This window comes from Alosa alosa, chromosome 21 (genome assembly GCF_017589495.1).
Source record: "Alosa alosa isolate M-15738 ecotype Scorff River chromosome 21, AALO_Geno_1.1, whole genome shotgun sequence".
NCBI classification, from domain to species: Eukaryota; Metazoa; Chordata; class Actinopteri; order Clupeiformes; family Clupeidae; genus Alosa; species Alosa alosa.
This window is the reverse complement of record NC_063209.1, coordinates 6,327,575-6,346,282: the sequence shown is the minus strand read 5'-3', so window position 1 is coordinate 6,346,282 and position 18,708 is coordinate 6,327,575. Positions and strand designations below refer to the sequence as shown.

Below are 18,708 nucleotides of genomic sequence, written 5' to 3'. Positions count from 1 at the left end.
CAACAGGTCAGACAGAACCTGTTGATATCATGCCATGTGAAAGGTTGTTTTATTGGTTCACTGAACACCAAACTGCACACAGAGCAGCAAATATTCCAAATCAGGTGCACTGACTAACTTAAAAATCCAAAGGCTCTAATTTACACTAACAAATAATGTCTTGAAATGGAGGTCTCTAGACTTTAGACAGAATTAAAAATGAAAACCAGCTCTCTTTTTCAAACTACTAGAATATTTAAGTTCAGAAGCATGTCACTCTATTCTGTTTTATAGAATATATTATAAACCAATACATGATTTGGTCAAACTCAGTGAATTGTTCTTCACATGCCTTTACCATTTTGTATGAGTGTATAAAAAAAACTGGTGTTTGTCCAGGTTCTGTAAATGCAAAGCAAAGTTGCCTGTATACGAGCCATGGACTATTCCAGCCAATTTCGTTGCCTCTACTTGTACTCTGCACAATGACAATAAAGTTGAATCTAATCTAATCTAATCTAATCACTATGCTGCCTCCGGAGCACAGATGGAAGGGGTGTATTTTGATTGACTGTTGAGTTGAGATAATAACAGCTTTTCACCAGGATCTCAGACATTTAAATTACTTTTGTCTTAGGGACAAAGGAGCAGGTTCATCCCAATATAACTTTTCACCATAAGGGGTCACTGTAAGTCAAGATTTTGCTCTGGTTATTGTGAGCAGAGAAAATATTTTTTCCTATTGTTGCCAGAACTACTTTACCAAGCCCTCACTGTAAATAAACTGGCCCATTGTGGTTCAAGCGGTGTGAAGAAATCAAGGCTCTTAGATGAGACCTCAAGCATACATGAGACTTAAAATTTCAGAGGTAAAAAAAGGCCAATTGTCACCCTTGTGAGAAGATACAAGTGACCAATTAACACCTCATAGCAAAAAGCCAAGCATGTAAAGCATTGCATTTCCTAAGACCTATGGTACAAATAGTATTCAAGCATTTCAGGGCGTGTGTGTGTGTTTGTTTGTGTCATGGAGACACACTGTCATATATGACAACAGATGAGTTACTGTGCATTGCTCACATTCTTGGCCCGATCCTATTTTTCCACTGATGCCGACACAGCGTCTTTAAAAAAAAAAAAAAAGCCCAAACCAAGCAGATCCATAGATAGTCAAGACTACAGTAACAAGGATTCATTGATTGTTTTCCCTCCTTGAACAACATGCTGGTGTGTGTTGGTTTTAGACACGCCTTTAATGGTAGTTTCTGAACCGGATGTACAACGGCTTACACATCACGTCTGTCAAATCTTCTCACAAGACATTAATCATGCATTCGTAAATGGAGTTTGATAACGATGCACTTGGACAGATCTTGGAACAGCAAACACCGGTACTGCATATAATGTATGGGGATCTCAAACACAACTCAATCAATGTCACCCTTAAGACATCGTTCCATATCATACATAGCACAGTGGTCTATTCTGAAGTAGAAGGTGAAAGCTTTTGAGGACTTCTGAGTTCCCAGTCCTATATGAGCAAAGCACAACTGCAAACTGCACATAAAGGAGAAAAACTGGAGTAAAATGAACAGAAAAACTTCTCATAGCTGTCCAACATTGAAAATACAAAACAGACAAAACTAAAAGAATAAGTTAGACATATTAACTCTGGAAAAGGGTGATGTATAATGTATATCATTTTTATATATATATATTAATCACATTTAGCACTCCTATGAGAACTGGATTTTCTCTTAAAATGCATGAGGTGTAACATCTCGGTCACAATAGTTGTCCCTTGCAGTACCACCAAAACGTACCCCTAAACACAAGTTCAAAGTTCACTTTGTTTTGTACCAACCCCTCTGAAGAACACGTCCACCAAATGTAAGGTCTCTCACTGGCACATTTGATCTTTTGTTTGTTTGTTTATTTTTGTTTGTTTGTTTTGGTTTAAACCCACACTGCAATGAAATCCATCATCTCCTCCACAGTCTCCTCGCTCACATGGTCTCCTGCCCTCTTTTGGAGGGCGGCACCAGGTGGTCGGGCAGTGTCGCGGGCAGCTCGTGGCCCTCCAGCTTGACCTTGATCAGGTGGTTGGCCAGCGCAAACTCCTCGTCGTCCAGGTACCCGTCCTTGTCCACGTCCGACAGCTTCCAGATCTTGCCGAGCACAGTGTTGGGCAGCTTGGACTTGACCATCTCCTTCTTGGCCATGGCGCCGGACACCTTGCCATTGACGGGCGACAGCGTGTAGAAGATCTCGTCGTAGGAGGGCTTGTCGCGCGCCACGATCCACTCCAGCTCGTCAATGCCTTCGCCCGCTCCCTCGCCGTAGCCATGTCCAAACGGGCCGTTCATGGTCCCCTCAAAAGCACCACCCTTGACTGTATGGGTGGGCATGGAGGCCTCCTCCTGCCGCACCAGGGTCATCAGCTTGGCGATGTCATGGGCCAGCATGTCGTCCACAGCCTCCAGCAGCTTGGGCTTCAGCGATGGGAACTTCGTGAAGTCCTGATTGATAAGGATCTCCTACGGGAACAAGTGAGACATGAGAACCAGTCATGAGAATCATCATTTATCATTCAGACAGCATGGCAGTCCGAAGGAGCCATCCTCAGTATCAGTTCACATACTGTGGATTAGTGTTGTCACGATACCAAAATTATGACTTCGATACGATACCTGCCATAAATATCACGATGCTCGATACTGAAACGATACTACGGCGAAATCCTGGAAAAGAAAGGACTCATACCTCCTCCAAGTGTATTGAGTCATTTGTGTTGAATTCAGTGCACTTTTGTAGTGTGCAGGTCAATTCTGGGTTCTAAACTTCCTAAATAATTATTATTTTTATAGTCAGTAAAATAGTAGGCCTACTTTGTGTGATTAAGTCCTTTATTTTTTGTTATAGTTCATTTACATTGTGTTGTGTTTTGCCAATAAAGTAGCTTTAAATAGCCAAACTAGGCTAGATCAAGGTCAGTGTTGAAATTACTGCATGCAAATCACTGAATGCTATGCAGAGGGGCCTAATCTTTAGGCCATCTGATGTACAGTATAGGCTTCCCTAGGCCTTCCCGTGTTCATGGGATTTCTTTGACAGTTGCAAAGGGAAAGATGTGAGGATAGTCTTCTTTGTGCCCAGTGTACAAGTACGACGTTCCAACCACTCAGGTCTTCTGCAGATAGGCCTACACCATTACCTGTTGCAATATGTCTGTGTGCATTCCTACATTAGCCTACGTCTATTTCTTTGATGACATGATTTGCTACCACATAACAATAACCCGCTATTATTATTAGGACTCAACACGCTTTGGTGGTATTATATGCTGTGGGCTTTAATTAGCGCATTTCGGGTAGCCTATCCTACATCTGGGCAATACTTATTGAACAAATTGCAGTCTACATGCCATGACAAATATTACCAGTAGTACTGACCTAACATGAAATAGATTGTTTACAAGTTATGGTAATGTTATTCTGGCGTGAACATTGGCGCTTTCATCACGCTAGCACCCTATGATTACAGCTCGTTATGTCTCGGCCAAAATTCATTGATGAAGGAAGGTTCGCTTTATCCCAGAGAACCATACTCGCTTTCACTTAGGCTAGACTAAAACAGAAGAGAAGAACTTGGCACTAACCATTTAGTCGTGTTTTCTATAGCATATTCGTTAACCTGTCGTTCTTTGAACAAAAATGTTGGGATATGTCTGCGAGGTGTTTAGCCAAGTTCCATGCGTAGCCTACTGCTTTTAAATGACTTTGAAACATATTTCACAAACGGGCCTCTGTGTCTGATAGCTTGCCTTCACTATTCGCGATGTATCCGAAATAGTTGCAGATTTCACTTGACCTTTTGTTTTATCCACAAGGCCGAGGACGGTCGGCAAAGAACTACTGTATGTTGACGTTGGCTGCGCACTTACTCACTCAGAGCTGCCTGCTTGACACGCCCACTTGCCTAGATGCGTGCAAGGAGCAGTGAGAGCAGCAGTTCATGCAGACACAGCACGTTAATTTCAATAAAGTATCGATTCTAAAAACGTCGGAAACCGTATCGTTTTTTGCGTGAAGGCATCGTGATACCTTTTTAGTATCGATACACCGTGCAACACTACTGTGGATTAATAAAAAACTAAAACAAAAGGGAACTTAACTACTACACATGATTCACTGATACGGTTAATTTCTTTACCTGCATCTTCTTAACTTTAGGGAAGTCTCCAGGTGAAATCTGGTGTTCCCTTTCGATGGAGGCGTAGATCTCCGGCAGCTTGGCTATCAGCTCCTTCTTCTTGGAGTCCTTCCCAAACACGCTTGGCATCTCCTTCTTCAAGGAGCTGATTATATAAGCATGCACCTGTGCAAAGATAAACAAATACCATCCATTTAGAGACACTGACCAAATTCCTTTCATTTACTATAAATACCATCAATCGACTATCCTTCCACATAGGCTGAGAGTATGATCTCTGATTCATCCACTGTCAACATGCCAGGTGAAGCAGGGATTTATGTTGGTGTGTATTATTTGTAGTGATTCTGATGGCAGTGGAAAATAAAAGGCTAGCTTTCAGAGAATGGAGTGAAAAAATATGTTGTTTATCTTACACTGCACACCAGTAAAGAAACTCAGTCAATGATTTACACACCGTCTTACTGTGGCTAAGCCTGACAGTTTCAAGAGACAGGACGAGGCAGGAAGCCAAGCCAACCCTCCAATCACCTTAAATGCAGACTACTTACAGACGTAAAGCAGACCCAGGGCTGCCTGGCGAGCCGCCTTTCTGTGGCATTTAGCGGCACACACAGCTAATGCAAACCATTCAGCTACTTCTGAAGCAATCCGTCAACTGAATCAAGATACTGTTGGGCTCGAACACAGCGCTGCAGAGCGGCAGATCTGACGGTTTACTGACATTGTGGACGTAAGCGCGGCAGCTTGTCTCTACGGCTACGCAGCTACGGCTCACCTTAGCCAAGCGCGCTCGCTTGATGAGATCGTTGAGCTTGCGCAGGGCGGCATTGCGCGGCAGGCCCTGGATGTCGCTGAACAGGTCCTGCTCCTCGGCCTCGAACAGCTTGCGGTTGTCGGCCACGAGCAGCGGCTGCGCCCAGAAGGAGCCGATGTAGACGCGCACCACCTCGGGCGTGTTGATGATCTTCCCCAGCGACCACATGAGGGCGCCGTAGACGCGCATCAGCTGCTGCGTGCCGATCTGGTCGGCCTTGTTGAGCACCACGCGCATCTTGTCCTCGTGGTTCTTGAGCGCGCGGATGACCTCCGAGAACTCGTCCGAGATGTCCAGCTTGTGGGCGTCGAACAGCAGGATGATGCGGTCCACGCGCTCGGCGAACCACTCCAGCACGGCGGCGAAGTCATAGCCTGTCGGACAGAGAGGAAGAGGATCAGAGTGGGTCAGATGATGGATCTAACGGTGGTAGTGGAAGATGCGGAGGAGGGGAGGGAGCGAGGGGGGTGAGGGGGTCTGTTTTGGTCAGAACATTGTGCCCAGATAGAGTTACTTCAACCTCCTAATCCACAGCCTGCTGGCCACACTCCGCTAATCTGTGAAGCCGGAGGGCCCCTGGAGAGGGGCGACCGGCTCAGAGCTATTCTCTACAGCCCAGCTAGTGTCAGTGTAGCGTGCGTGAAACTGGAAACAGCAGAGTGAGAATCAGTGGACTAAAACGGCCAAAATTACATTGTATCAACTCAAAACACAGGATGATGGTAATTACTGAGCTCAATAGCTACTTAGCCTTTAAGGCGTTTCAGGGACTAGCTACATCGTTAGCCTTTTGGCTGGAGTCTCTCTTACACACACACACACACACACACACACAAAATCAGATTCAACACAGTGCACAGTAAACTACAACTAAAGTAAAGGAACCCTTTGCTTTTCCTCCCCCTTGTGAAACTGCCAGGGGAAAACACCCCTGGAGAGGCAAGACAGGCCGAGGGGGAGAAATTATGGTTTTGATTATGGAGGAGCGTCATCTGATCCGTCAAGGACACAGTTGGTTCGAAACTCGCAGGGCCACGTAAACACAAAGAAATTTGCCTTCGCAAACACCTCCGGGGAGGTGCTCTGTGTCTATGCATGTATGAAACACAGCAACACAGAAATGATTGTACATGATAAAGGCACCAAAATGACTAATAACCACTGACAGAAACAAAAAAGGCTGTCTAGGAAAGTAGTGCAAGCAGAGGAAGAGCAGCATTTTAAAATGGGAGAGGGGTAAGAACAGAGTCCCTGGGGGAAAAGCCCCAAACATTCTTTCTGCAGAATGACTTGTGCACTTGAGTGATCCTTCAGCTGCACTCACTGACACACTCACATCCGTTCTCTTCCTCTGCTTTATCAGTCAAAACAGAAGCGACATAAATAAGCTAACAACAACAAAACGGAGGACAATAGAGCATCATAATAACTGGTTTTCTCCACATGCTGGGACAGTGGCTTTGACCTTCTGAGACAAAACCAAAAGCCTCACCCTCTCATGAGCAATCCAGCTCTGTGGCACACTGACAAGACAAGGTAGTTTCCCCATAAACTTCCCAATGTGCCTGTGCGAGCGCATGTGTGTGTGTGTGTGTGTGTGTGTGTGTGTGTGTGTGTGTGTGTGTGTGTGTGTGTGTGTGTGTGTTTTGGAGCGGAGCTGTATCTCTCTCTGTCTGTCCTGTTTGACGACTGATAAAATGGCTGCCTTGTCTGTGGAATGAAGGGCATCTTCCTCCTGGTGTCAGGTTACCCCCAGCCTCCTGATCAGGGCCACACAAAGAGGGGCCTGTCACAGACCAAACACATCCTCCATCCACCCCTCTCTATCTACCCATTCACCCCTTTCTCTCTCTCTCTACCCATCCATTTCTCTCTCTCTCTCTCTCTCTCTCTCTCTCTACCCATCCATCTCTCTCACTCTCTCTACCCATTCACCCCTCTCTCTCTCTCTCTCTCTACCCATCCATCCCCCTCTCCCTACCCATTCACACCTCTCTTTCTCTCCCCTAACCACCACTCTGGGTCCACTTCCTGTTCAGTTGCTGTCAGTTTTGTTTTTCATTCTCTCAACCTGCATCTGCCCTCCACACTCTCTGTGTGTGCCTCTATTTGACCCCCTCACATTCCGATAGGCATCTCTTCATTGTCATTGACACACACTATTGTCTTTATGCCTTTGCCTTTTTCAGGACAAATCCTTTCACTAGTCTTTTAACAAGTCTTTTTTTAGCCCCCACCACCCCAAACTCACTCTTTCTCCATCCACTGAGACACCATGGACTGTATATATATATTAAGGTTGACACAGTGGAAAGGCCCGTGCACATTTTTACAATTTACTGACGTGTTCACTCTGCAAGAGTTGTTGTGCAATGCACTGCGGTTGATTGTGGAACTGAGAACCTCCCTGGCAGCATGAGCACGGTGAGCGCTAAGCGCAACCGCGGCAGGAAGGGGCTTAGAGAGGGGGGTCACGTGACATGACAGAGGTGTGCCAGCCCGTGCTGATACCCATCAGCAGATAGCTCCGGTGGAATGTACACAACATACACGGAAGGCAGTGAACCCTATGGCTCATCCAGGAGCAAAATACAGCCCCACAGTCAAAGGCATGGTCAGGCCTGTCTTTTAGTGAGACTAAAAGTCCCATGGCCAACATGCTAAAGGAGCTTGTAATGTCTCAAATCACAATAGCTCTGTGCTGGTCATAGCAGTGATTGTAGGGCGGGCACGCAAACAAATGCTGAGCCAGGCAAAAGAATTAAGAGGATGAACTTTTGCATGAGAAAATCCCTCACGCTGAACTTTTTTTTCACCAACGTAACTGAAAGCTTATATGCTGACTCAGGTTAAAATGAGCAGCTCTATTTATGGATGGGTCGTTTTCATTTGACATATAACAGAGGCATTGCTCAAAGCATACGTGTATACGCCATGTAAAATCGACATTCCATAATCCACTGAACCACTTGTCCTCCACTTATCCAAGGAAATGAGCTGTTAAAGTTTATTGTACTCCTTGTGGAGGATTCCACATGCAAATATGGCATCATGATTAAATGTGGCGGGAGTTACTCCCTACTAGTTTGCATCCTGATGTCAGACAAAGCAATGTCACACAAGTTAGGTATGCAAGAGCCTGACAAAGACAGAAAGCGTGAAAAGGAGTGAAATTAGGGAATGGAGGAGAGAGGTCAAGATGGGGTAGGGACACTGTGGGGAGGAGAGAGAGGGAGAAGAGAAAACAGTGAGAGAAGAAAAAGAAGAGAGGGAGAGCTGAGAGAGGGAGAGCTGAGAGAGAGAGAGCTGAGAGAGAGAGAGAGAGAGAGATCACCGAGTGCACTTACCCCTGCTGATTCTCTGTTTTTCTCCAGACAAGATTCCTGGAGTATCGATGATACTGATACTCTCCAAGACTGGGTTGTTCATCTGAGCGCACATAAACCTGTTGGGGTGCGGGGGGGGCACAGGTTTAGGGAGGTTAAGCAACACCTCACATCTAAGTCTTCAGGGGAAAAAAAACTTTCCTTTCCATCACACAGAAACTTGCCCATTTGACATGCACACATTGCCAGTACACTTTAAATTCCTCCTTGAGGTAACAAGTAGGTTAATATGAAAACACTTGAAATACCTAGTCGGAACGTTAAAACTAGGCACAAACCCTAGATGTGCCAGTGATCCATCCAGCCAAAACGAAAAAGAATCCTTCTGTCAAATTCAATCCATCCAAATTAAATGGCTAAACATTGTGTGCGTAGCCACTCACTTTGTTTTCTTAAATGGAAAGTTTCATTATCAAGACAGCTACACAAGGACGCAGAGCACTAGACACACCGTTCCTGGTGTATTCTGTTTACACTGCAAGATCAGGATAAAGCCAAACTTCAACAGAGAGGTGGAAACCAAATGATCTGTGGTCAGGTCTTTAGAAAGTGGTTTGTTTCTTTTGAACATTTTCACTTTTTTTTTTTTACACTTCTTAAAACATTTTCTCTGTTCCCACATACCGCTAGTGCCCCAGTCTAGCCGGCCGCTCTTTTGGAGCTAATACTCAGATGAGGATCCTGGTCATGAGACTCTCGCTTTATGCCAGAACATTCTTTGTACAAGAGGGGCCAATAGAACAGGGCTTATTTAAACCCAAACCAAAAGTGGAAACTATGAAAACTATTCGGGGGTGGGGGGGGGGGGGGATAAAAGCCTGGTTTTTCCAAAGTGGTTATCAGAATCTGTCTCAGGAAAGCTATTCTTCCTTTATCCTGCTTGTATTAAAGTGGGAAAGCATACTGTTAGCATGCAGAAGAGGAGACTATTTACATCGGCTATATGACATCCTTCAACTGAGCTTTGGACTTTATGAAATAAATTCATAATATCAGAAAAATGCTTTTCAGGGCCACTACCTGCCAAAAACACATATCCTTCATCTCCCCTTGATCCTACTTCCATCCTTTTCTGATCCATCCTTCCTCTCCCTCTCTCCATTTCCTCTCCTCCTCTGTGTTTGTGTGACTGTTTGTGTTTGTGTGATCTTGCACGCTCCCTCCCGCTCTCTGTCTGTCTGTCAACCTTTCAAAAAGACCCTTCTGCAAAGTCATCATCCGTGTTGAGGAAGTGCAAACAATGGAACTGAGAAGAGAAATAGTTCCGCGCAGTTCGGGGACGTGGACTTTTTCCACATCAGCTTCTCCTTTTCGAGGGGTTTCCTGGCTGAGCTGTGTGGGGGGTGTGAGGGGCAGAGCCCCAGGATTGCAGCACGATCACACATGGTTTCTGTCTGCCTCCTCCTGACGGGAGCCACACAGTCATGTGACAGGCGACAACACAAACCCCTGAGTCAACTCATTTCAGCCCTGAGTCCTGTTCGGTTCTGCGTCACATACTGATGAATCATGTTTGGCAAAGCAGCTGGCCGTGAGCAATCTGCATTTGTCTTTGATTGAGAGAACACTAAAATTAAATCTGACTTGCCTCTCAGGTGACGACTACAAATGTGTTGGTTTGGACTAGCTCCTATAGATAGAGGCCTCAAGTGCTATAATAAGATGCACATCTATAGAAGACCCACTTTTATACCAGTGGGTAGTCTGAAGAAGATTCAAAGAAACGTAATGTGTGCACATCCAAAAGTAGGTGCTGGATAAAAAAGTGATATCGTGAAAAATAGGAAGGAATATACGCACACAGGCTTCCCTACTTTGTTTATTAAAGTTACACCATAAGTACTAATCAAGTCTGATGAAGAGCTTAAGGCTCGAAACGTTACTTATGGTGTAACTTTAATAAACCAGTCTGATGAAGAGCTTAAGGCTAGGAACGTTACTTATGGTGTAACTTTAATAAACAAAAAGAAGGGGGGCTTGTGTGCGGATAATCTGAAGAAGTTGAAATAATTGTTGTCATACTTCCACTTTATGAGGATGCCATCAGACCAGCTTGCACAACAGAAATGGTGACTCAGCTGGAGTAAATTCTCTCTTCACACCATGGATGTAATCCTGTGGCACCAATCGGAAACAGTTTAATCTTAACTAGCATATGGCGAATGAGGGCAGTGTCTAATCCCAGGCAATAATAATCCTCTTGAGGAGATAAAACACCTGGACTTGCCCCAAAAACATTGGGTTAGGATTGTGCTTGGGTCACTTCCATTTGTGCTGGTCAAGTTCTTGGACAGTTGGTACCACCTTATATCCGACTATGCCATGGGTGTGACCAACATGGGTGTGTGTGTGTGTGTGTGTGCACAATGAGGGTGTGAGTAATGAGGCCAGCTGCTCTTGTATATTTCTGAGTTGCTGCCTTTGTGCTAATGTGACTGCTCAATTCCATACAGTACAAGTAAGCACGGGCCCGTGGAATATGACAGATCTACCGATACACGGGCGCAAACACGATCTAAAACAGGTGTTACACAATCTGTAGACGCCAACACATACGATTTCTTTTATCTAATAGTTCCGGATGAGATCATGGACTCAGTTGACAAAAAAAAAGTTTTTCTGAACAGAGGGGGGCCATGTGTTTACGGGGAAGACAAGGCATAAATGTCCTAATGTGGGACCCTGCGTAATGTGGGACACCTAAGCTCCAGTGGGTGTGGCTCTTCCCCAAACTAATGAATGTCAGTGAAATAATAGGAAAGCCAAAGATATAGGGTGTGGATTTAATGTGTTGCCTACACATAGTAGCCTAATATAATCTATAGCCTACATAAGTCCGAAAAGCTAAAAATGTCCCAAAGCAATCCACCCCAAATATTAATAAACATCGGTTTGTGGACCCAGAAAGCACCAGAACTGTCATCAGAACAGAACGATCACCTACCATATCCGGTGCAGCGCAACATGAACATGCCCTACTAAGACCATGACCTGACAGGGTGCTTTCCAACCAAGAGTGTCTAGTTTCACAATTTCAGTCTGGTATCTGTGATGAAGTGAAGCTTGATTTGACATGAAGCAAAGCAATTGTGACAAATCTGGATAAAGTTAACTTACTGCCTGACCAAAATGAAGCACCCTTTGAACCCTTTAAAAGTTAGTGTTGGCATATAAAAGTTTGTTCAGTGATAACGTTCACCAATGTATCCCCCCTGTAGCATGGCTTTGATGTAGCTAATAAAAGGACACTCACCTGTTCAGAAAAGCGTTGCCAAATGCGTTGAGTTTACGAAAGGGTTTCTTGGGGTCAACCACTAAGGCGTTTCCAGGTATCACACCTTCCTGCTCACCGTGCATTACGGCAATAAAGGAATCTGTAGTTGGCTCTGGGCCTATCCTCATACCTGGAAAGTCCTGCTCCATCAAGTGCCGAATAAAGGTTGTTTTGCCGGTTGAATACTGACCAACCAGGAGTACCATGGGTTTGTTGTCAAAATCGGCGTCCTCCAGTGCCGGTGAGTGGAACTCATGGAAACGATAAGCGTCTTCCAGTGGAAAGAGTTTTGTTCGGTACAACCGACGTAGCCCCTCTGTGACATTCTGAAATAATTCTGGATCTTTTTTCCCGTCTCTTTTGGACCAGCTAAACATGATGAGACTTTGGCACTGACCGATACAACAGGAACTTTAAAATGCAAGTGCTATGACCAGGATGTCCGCCCGACTGTTCAGTTTCAGGTTTTGACAGTAATTAAGCTAGCTTACCACCACCCCTCCTACAACAGCGCAACTACGGCTGATTCATACAGTGAAGAAATGTCGTCGTGTGTCCCGCAGGGAGAATGAAACAGCAGATTTTTCATAGAAGGAATAGTCAAACGTCCTTATATACCGGAAATGACATTTAATTAAGTCTACCTGTGAAAACTGCTTGTTCTCTCGTGACTGTACCGTACCACTAGAGCGAAACTTTGTCGTTAACGTCCTGGTGCTAGCTGTGCCATTAGGCTACCTCTCGCATTTTTTTTCCGATTTTTTTTCCCACAGAGGAAACCGCGTGTGACATTGAGGTGTATAGAACGTGTCAGAATAAAAGTCCTTCACTGGCAGTAGCCCATCATGAAAGGGTAGCCTAATGTAGCCTATAAAAACATTTCATGTTGAACTTGAAAGTAGAAAAATATATGTTTACCAATGGATTTAAGAATAATAAACCATTCAATCTATAATTAACCTTAAAAAGATTTTCTATTATATATTAGGCCTATATATAAGCAAAAGAAGACAGTCATGTGTGTATACAATACCAACAGGTCAAACAGGTCAAGTACACCAGGGGAGATACAAAAAATATAATAACAATAAAAAAGAAACAAAACAACTCAATTTACATAAAGCATTTGAAAAGTACAAATAGTGTGTGTGTTCTAACAGCCTTCTTATTACTGCAACATGATATAGTAGAAATATAGTATTTAATGTGAATGGAGAACTCTATGAAGGTGTTTTATTTTGGAACTTGGACTCATGGATGTAAAATTTGGTTGAAAATCAGGTTGATTAAATAAAACTGAGAGGTGAGATTTGTGTTATAGTTAATGAAACCAAATAATAACCTATTTTCCCAGTACAAGGAGAGTTCAGGGTAAATAAGATCAGCTAATTACCGAGACAATTTACTGCAAAGTAATTTAGTATGAGGGCATAACCAAAATAAATACGCAAGAGTTTCTCTTTGAAATGCTCAAGAGTTTCTCTTTGATTCACACAAAAAGTACAGTTTCAATTTTTATTTCAGTCTCACAATTATTCAGGGCCTCAGATAATGGTCAATATCTTTACATGCAGTCCTACCTCTCAGTCACATTGACTTGGAAGAACCTCTTTTGCAAGAATTTAAGCGAGCATCTTTTGTATCACCAGTGTACTCTTGTGGCGTTTTAAGGTAGTTCTACTCAAGCACAATGCAGCGCCTTAGCAGTGCTGCGCAGATCTAGCTTTTTCTTTTTGTTTGTTTTCTGAATGTTTAATTGGCACAGTTAACACAATACAATGTATTCAGTGCTGAGAAACAAGCATACCAAATGGAACAAACGGAAAAAAAGTGCAAAACACATTGTTTGGACATTAAACCAAACCAAACTGAACCATGAAATAAGAAGAAAAAAGGTTGCATTTAGCAAAGCTGGGGAGAGAGAGAGAAACGACACCTTCAAATAGTATAGTTAAAACCTTAATAGACTTTCTCTCCTTTTTTTCTTTATATATACTCTCTGCTTCCGAGTGGCCAAGCGATCTGTACAGTGAGGGGCCACAGGTGTATGGCATGAGCATGAGAGAGACTGGAGGAGCGACCTCAGTGGTTTCCTCTCAGTGTGTTGGGCATCACGCAGGTCTTACTTCCTGTTGATATCCCGCAGTTGTGTGGCTGTGTCTGTGGATCAAGACATCACAGTGCCTAGAAGTCTGCTAGTGTTGATGATGGCAGTCTCTCTCCTTAGCCCTTCCACTAACAACATAACAGAACAGCGAAAAACAACAGCATTTGCCATGACGGTATCTACACACGTCGCCATTGATTTGGACGGAAACACGGAAGTAATGAGTTTGATGCACTGTTCACATGTTTATCTTGTCTGGACTCTATACGTGTTAATAAAGATATTTGTCATTTCTGCCATTTATATTTACAGTGGTATGATCGATAGCACTTCAGTCATCGGTTTTTGAAATGTTCCTCAAGTAAATACATTTTACAAACATGTTTTCATCAAACATCTCCCAGACACAATTCTGCCTTTAAGCAAAATAAAAACATTGTATCCTCACCAAACCACATCAGGTCTCTGAAGGCTCTATAGCTCAGATGTGGCACTCCTTATTTTCACTTGTGTGGTTTGGTTGTGGGCATACGTGATTCAGGTGCAATTTAACATTTCCAGCAATAAAAAAAGAATGAAAACAGCTACAAAACAAAAGCATTTAGATCTAAAGACATCTCATAAGACAGTCCATCATCCATCAAAGAACCGATGTGAATCTAAAATGTTCACATCCCTTCAAGAGATGTAAGAGGACAGAGAGCAACTCACCACTAATGGAACAAACGCACTGTTAAAAAATTATACCACAGATCATAACATTGCATGGCATTCATAAAATGGAGTCTCGTTCTATCTCTCATTCATGCCCCTTTAAGGCTTGATGGGGTGATCATGGTCACAGGTTCACTGTGTAGAAAATATGTGCATGGACTCAACTGCTAGATAGACACTGCTGAACCTGGTTGTAAAGGTCAATCTGTAAATTGGCCCCCCGATAAACCCAAAACAGAAGCAGGTCATACGCCAACACACGCGTATCACAAATGACCTGTTCATATTCACTCACAGTACATCTGTAAATAATGCATACAATGTATACATTATAGACAAAGGAAACAAGAAACAGAGACGCAAACCCTGATGATTGTGGCCAAGGTTCTTGTGATTAAGTAGTGATGCCTATAAGCAAATAAAACTGAAGGGAGAGCAAAACAAACTAAGGTTAAAAGTGAACCTAACCTAAAAGAAAACTGAGCCAGCTGGATAGAGGGACGATTTATGAGTGTGAAGCTAAACTGATAACAGAAGCACAACCAGAGGGCCAATGTGTCTGTAACAAAGCCATTGGCTGGCCCCAGCAGTGGCGTGACTGGCTGGGGCATCTGCACTGTACGCCGGCGACCCGGGTTCGATTCCCGCCCTGTGGTCCTTTCCGGATCCCACCCCGACTCTCTCTCCCACTCACTTCCTGTCAATCTCCAAAAAAGCCCAAAAAATATAGGCCTACTTTAAAAAAAAAAAAACAAAGCCGTTGGCTTGACAACACTCAGACTTCCCCGACATTGTGGGTCAAGTTGATTACAAAATGTGGATCCCACTGGCACACTACACATTGTTGTTTGGTCATTCCAAAGCTGTTATGGACTCTTTCTGTGTGTGCCGACTTATGGCCTCCAGCTAAACATGAAGTTTGTTTCCAGTTCCAGAAAGTTCTAGGGTGGGATTTAATAATTTACCCTCATGACATCTCTCGCCGTGGCATACTCTTCCAAGACCAAACTGAACAGAGTGAGTGAAAAATGAGGAAGAGACAGGAGAGCAGAGAAGTGAGTCGTCTGCATTCATATGCAATGGCGCCCTCCTGTGGCGGTGACTGATCCTACCTGGACAGCCTCCACGGCCCTGTTTTTCCAAGGGTCACAAAAAACACCAAGGTATCAAAGAGCAGGAGCAGCAGAACAGTACAATGTGTGTGACGAACTGTGCAAACACCAGCGCAACTGGACAACACAGCGTGACGACAGAACACATGTAACAGACACCAGAGCTGAACTGAAGACAAAAAAAAAAAAAAAAAAAATGATAAAACATGTATGAGAGCTGACTTTGTTTTTGATTCTGATTTTAACCCAGGTTGTTTTTTGTTGTTGTTTTTTTTTACGGTGCCAGCTACACTGACACATACGGAGCCCGGGAGAGTTCACTTTAAGTGATATTTTTTCTGGTCGTGATCATTTGTGAGCACGTTTTCCTTTAAGCCCTCGAATTAATGAAACGTGAGCACGTTTTCCTTTAATTGAGCCTTCGAATTAATACAACGTGACCCCGTTGTAAGCCTAAATTGAGCTCTCGAAATATGCATTTCGTGCTCACATTTAGTAATTCCCGACATTTTCACCGCTCGCTGTGCTGTGGTGGCAACTTCGTGTACCTTGACATGGACTAGGCCTACAGCTGTCTGTAACAGTTCATATTGGTAATGTGATGATAACCGTAGGCAGCTAATTAAAGACTTTAGGTGGTCATGGTTTATAGCGGACTTCTACTCTTTGTAGCAGGGGTACTGTGGTGTCAACCGCCAGCTATGGAGACCCATAATGGGGAAATTCTAGCTACAAAGGCTACTCGGGCTCTGTTGTAATGACCGGTTTCCACTATCTCCTGGATTGTTGACTTAACTGTGAGGTCTAGAAGTCAATCGAAGCACATCACAGGGACAAGCTGTTGGTACAAATAGGCTACTGCGTATTAGTAGTATAGCCTAATACCCACCCAATACAATAGGTTCCCTCTAGCGCCCGATGGGCTTCACCAGATAACCCACGCGCACACCAATGGTGCACACAACGAGGTAAGCTTTGATACGGACTATGAAACGGGAGACATAAACAGTGGCGTTCACGATGCTCAGCTCACACCGTTCGCGATAAACACCACAGCTCTGCATACACTTGGACCTCAACAAACACTCAAAACTTCGGCAAACATTCAGCTGGACGATGATGGCAAGGGGCCTGTACAAACACACACAATCATCTGCTCTCCCACCTACAGCCTACCTAACGGGGCTATATCCAGGTGCACTGCAATCAATGAGATTCCCTCTACGTCACTACAAGCGACACACCTCCCCACGTCATTCCCGGGGATACCCCTTGACACCACACTATGTTTTTGTGCACACAATTTAATTTCTTCGAGCCCACGTTTTAATTATTCGTGGGTGCGTTTTAGTAGATCGAGATCTCGAATATAGCCTACTATAACGTGCTCATGTTTACATGTGTCAAGACAATATTGAGTGCACGTTTTACAAATTGTGGCCACGTTTAAGTAGATCGTGCACACAATGTTCTATAACCATGTTCACAAATTGTGCTCTCGTTTTAATAAATCGTGCCCTCGTTTTAGTAAATCGTGCGCTCGTTTTAGTAAATAGTGCACTCGTTTAATAAATTGTGCCCTCGTTTTACTATGCTTAAAATGAGAGCTCAATTTAGTAAAATGAGCTCACACTATAGTAAAACGAGAGCACAATATAGTAAATTGTGCACACGATTTAGTAAACCGAGCGCACAATTTAGTAAAACGAGCGTACGATTTAGTAAAACGAGTGCACAATATAGTTAAACGAGAGCACAAATTACTTAAACAAGAGCACAATTTAGTAAAACGAGCGCACAATGTAGTAAAACGAGCGCACATTCTCTCAACATGCAAAACATTTTGCGATGACCCCTCTAGGGCTCCGTAAATTTTCAATATCAGCGCCAAAACATTACACAAGTCATGTCTCATGGCGCTTTACAGAATGTTAGACAATTATAGAGAAAAGAAAAGAAGGACCCAGCTAAGGGTGAATATGACTGAATACCAGCTGAGATCAGTTGCATTGTTTTTTTTTTAAACAGGGCTGCAGTTTTCCGATTACATTATGTGCTTACATAATTGCAAAAGGGTTCTTGACTGTTGTAGAAAGAAATGGTTAATCTTTAATGCAATATCTACATTATCAGCCACCATTCCATGTTCCAACACTCTAAACCCAGATTTAGTTGTAATAAATATGTTAGGTGGTCACTACTAATGTTTGTGTGTTTTGTGAAAACTCTATGTCATAACTAAAAGAAATGAGTTGATTGTACTATTTAAGTGAAATATACAGTGCACTGATCATGTTAAGCAGAGACAACGATAAATGTTATGTTTTTTTGCAAGGCAGAGGAGGGGTCTAAAAAAATTCTGCCTATCAACCGTTCCTTCTGCTTCTCAGTCCAGATGAATGACTCCATGCCTCGTGCTGCTGTGACAAATAGGCTACTACATCAAATGGTGGGTGAACTTTCTGATGAACTTGTTGAAAAATTTTAAGTCTGCATTTTAAGTCTAATAGTGTCGTAAAGTCCCTCTCGAACGTCTTAAGATTTGCCGACTGTTTCCCGAAACCATTAAGAGCGTCGTGAAAACACTCGTAGATCTACGAGTGCTCCAGAGTTCTCGTTACCGGCTAAGAGCGTCTAACAGTATGCTACTTCTCACTGAGGTCACCAACAGGACATACAGAGGAATTACAACTTAGAATACATAATCCAATTTACGTTCCCATTCTTTATTGTGTTTACCTGTGATGAATTAGATTTTAGCCTGCAAAATAGCATAGCCTAAATTTAATGGTCATAATAATGTGATGAAAAGCGGACAAAAATGCAATCAAGTTATGAAACGAGACGTTGCCAGAATAGTTTGCCATTATCTTTGCTAAGTGAGGGCTATATTTTATTAGGCCTATAAGGGTACAAGCAGAGAAAGGAACATGTGGTTTAGTCTGTAGGCCTATGCATCAAAATCTAAGCCTACATTTCCTCACTTTCTTAATCGACTTCTTCAAACGTTGACACAGCGAAAAAGTATTGCAATCTAATCTTAAATAATTACAATTATTTATGCCTGTGTGTGGTATATCCTTGGGATGCTTACATGCAGATGTCAA

The 18,708-nt window shown here is 43.3% G+C and overlaps 1 protein-coding gene across 1 annotated transcript; it reads right to left on the bottom strand.

The window, feature by feature from the left end:
- Window positions 1-1,213: 1,213 nt before the first annotated feature.
- ehd1a (EH-domain containing 1a) lies at window positions 1,214-12,443 on the bottom strand. The gene is made up of 5 exons (XM_048231854.1): window positions 11,648-12,443; window positions 8,356-8,453; window positions 4,970-5,382; window positions 4,192-4,356; window positions 1,214-2,516 (listed from the first exon to the last, which is right to left on the bottom strand). The coding sequence occupies exons 1-5, from the start codon at window positions 12,043-12,045 to the stop codon at window positions 1,986-1,988; spliced, it is 1,605 nt and encodes a 534-aa protein (XP_048087811.1). The 5' UTR covers window positions 12,046-12,443; the 3' UTR covers window positions 1,214-1,985.
- Between the last annotated feature and the right edge of the window lie 6,265 nt (window positions 12,444-18,708).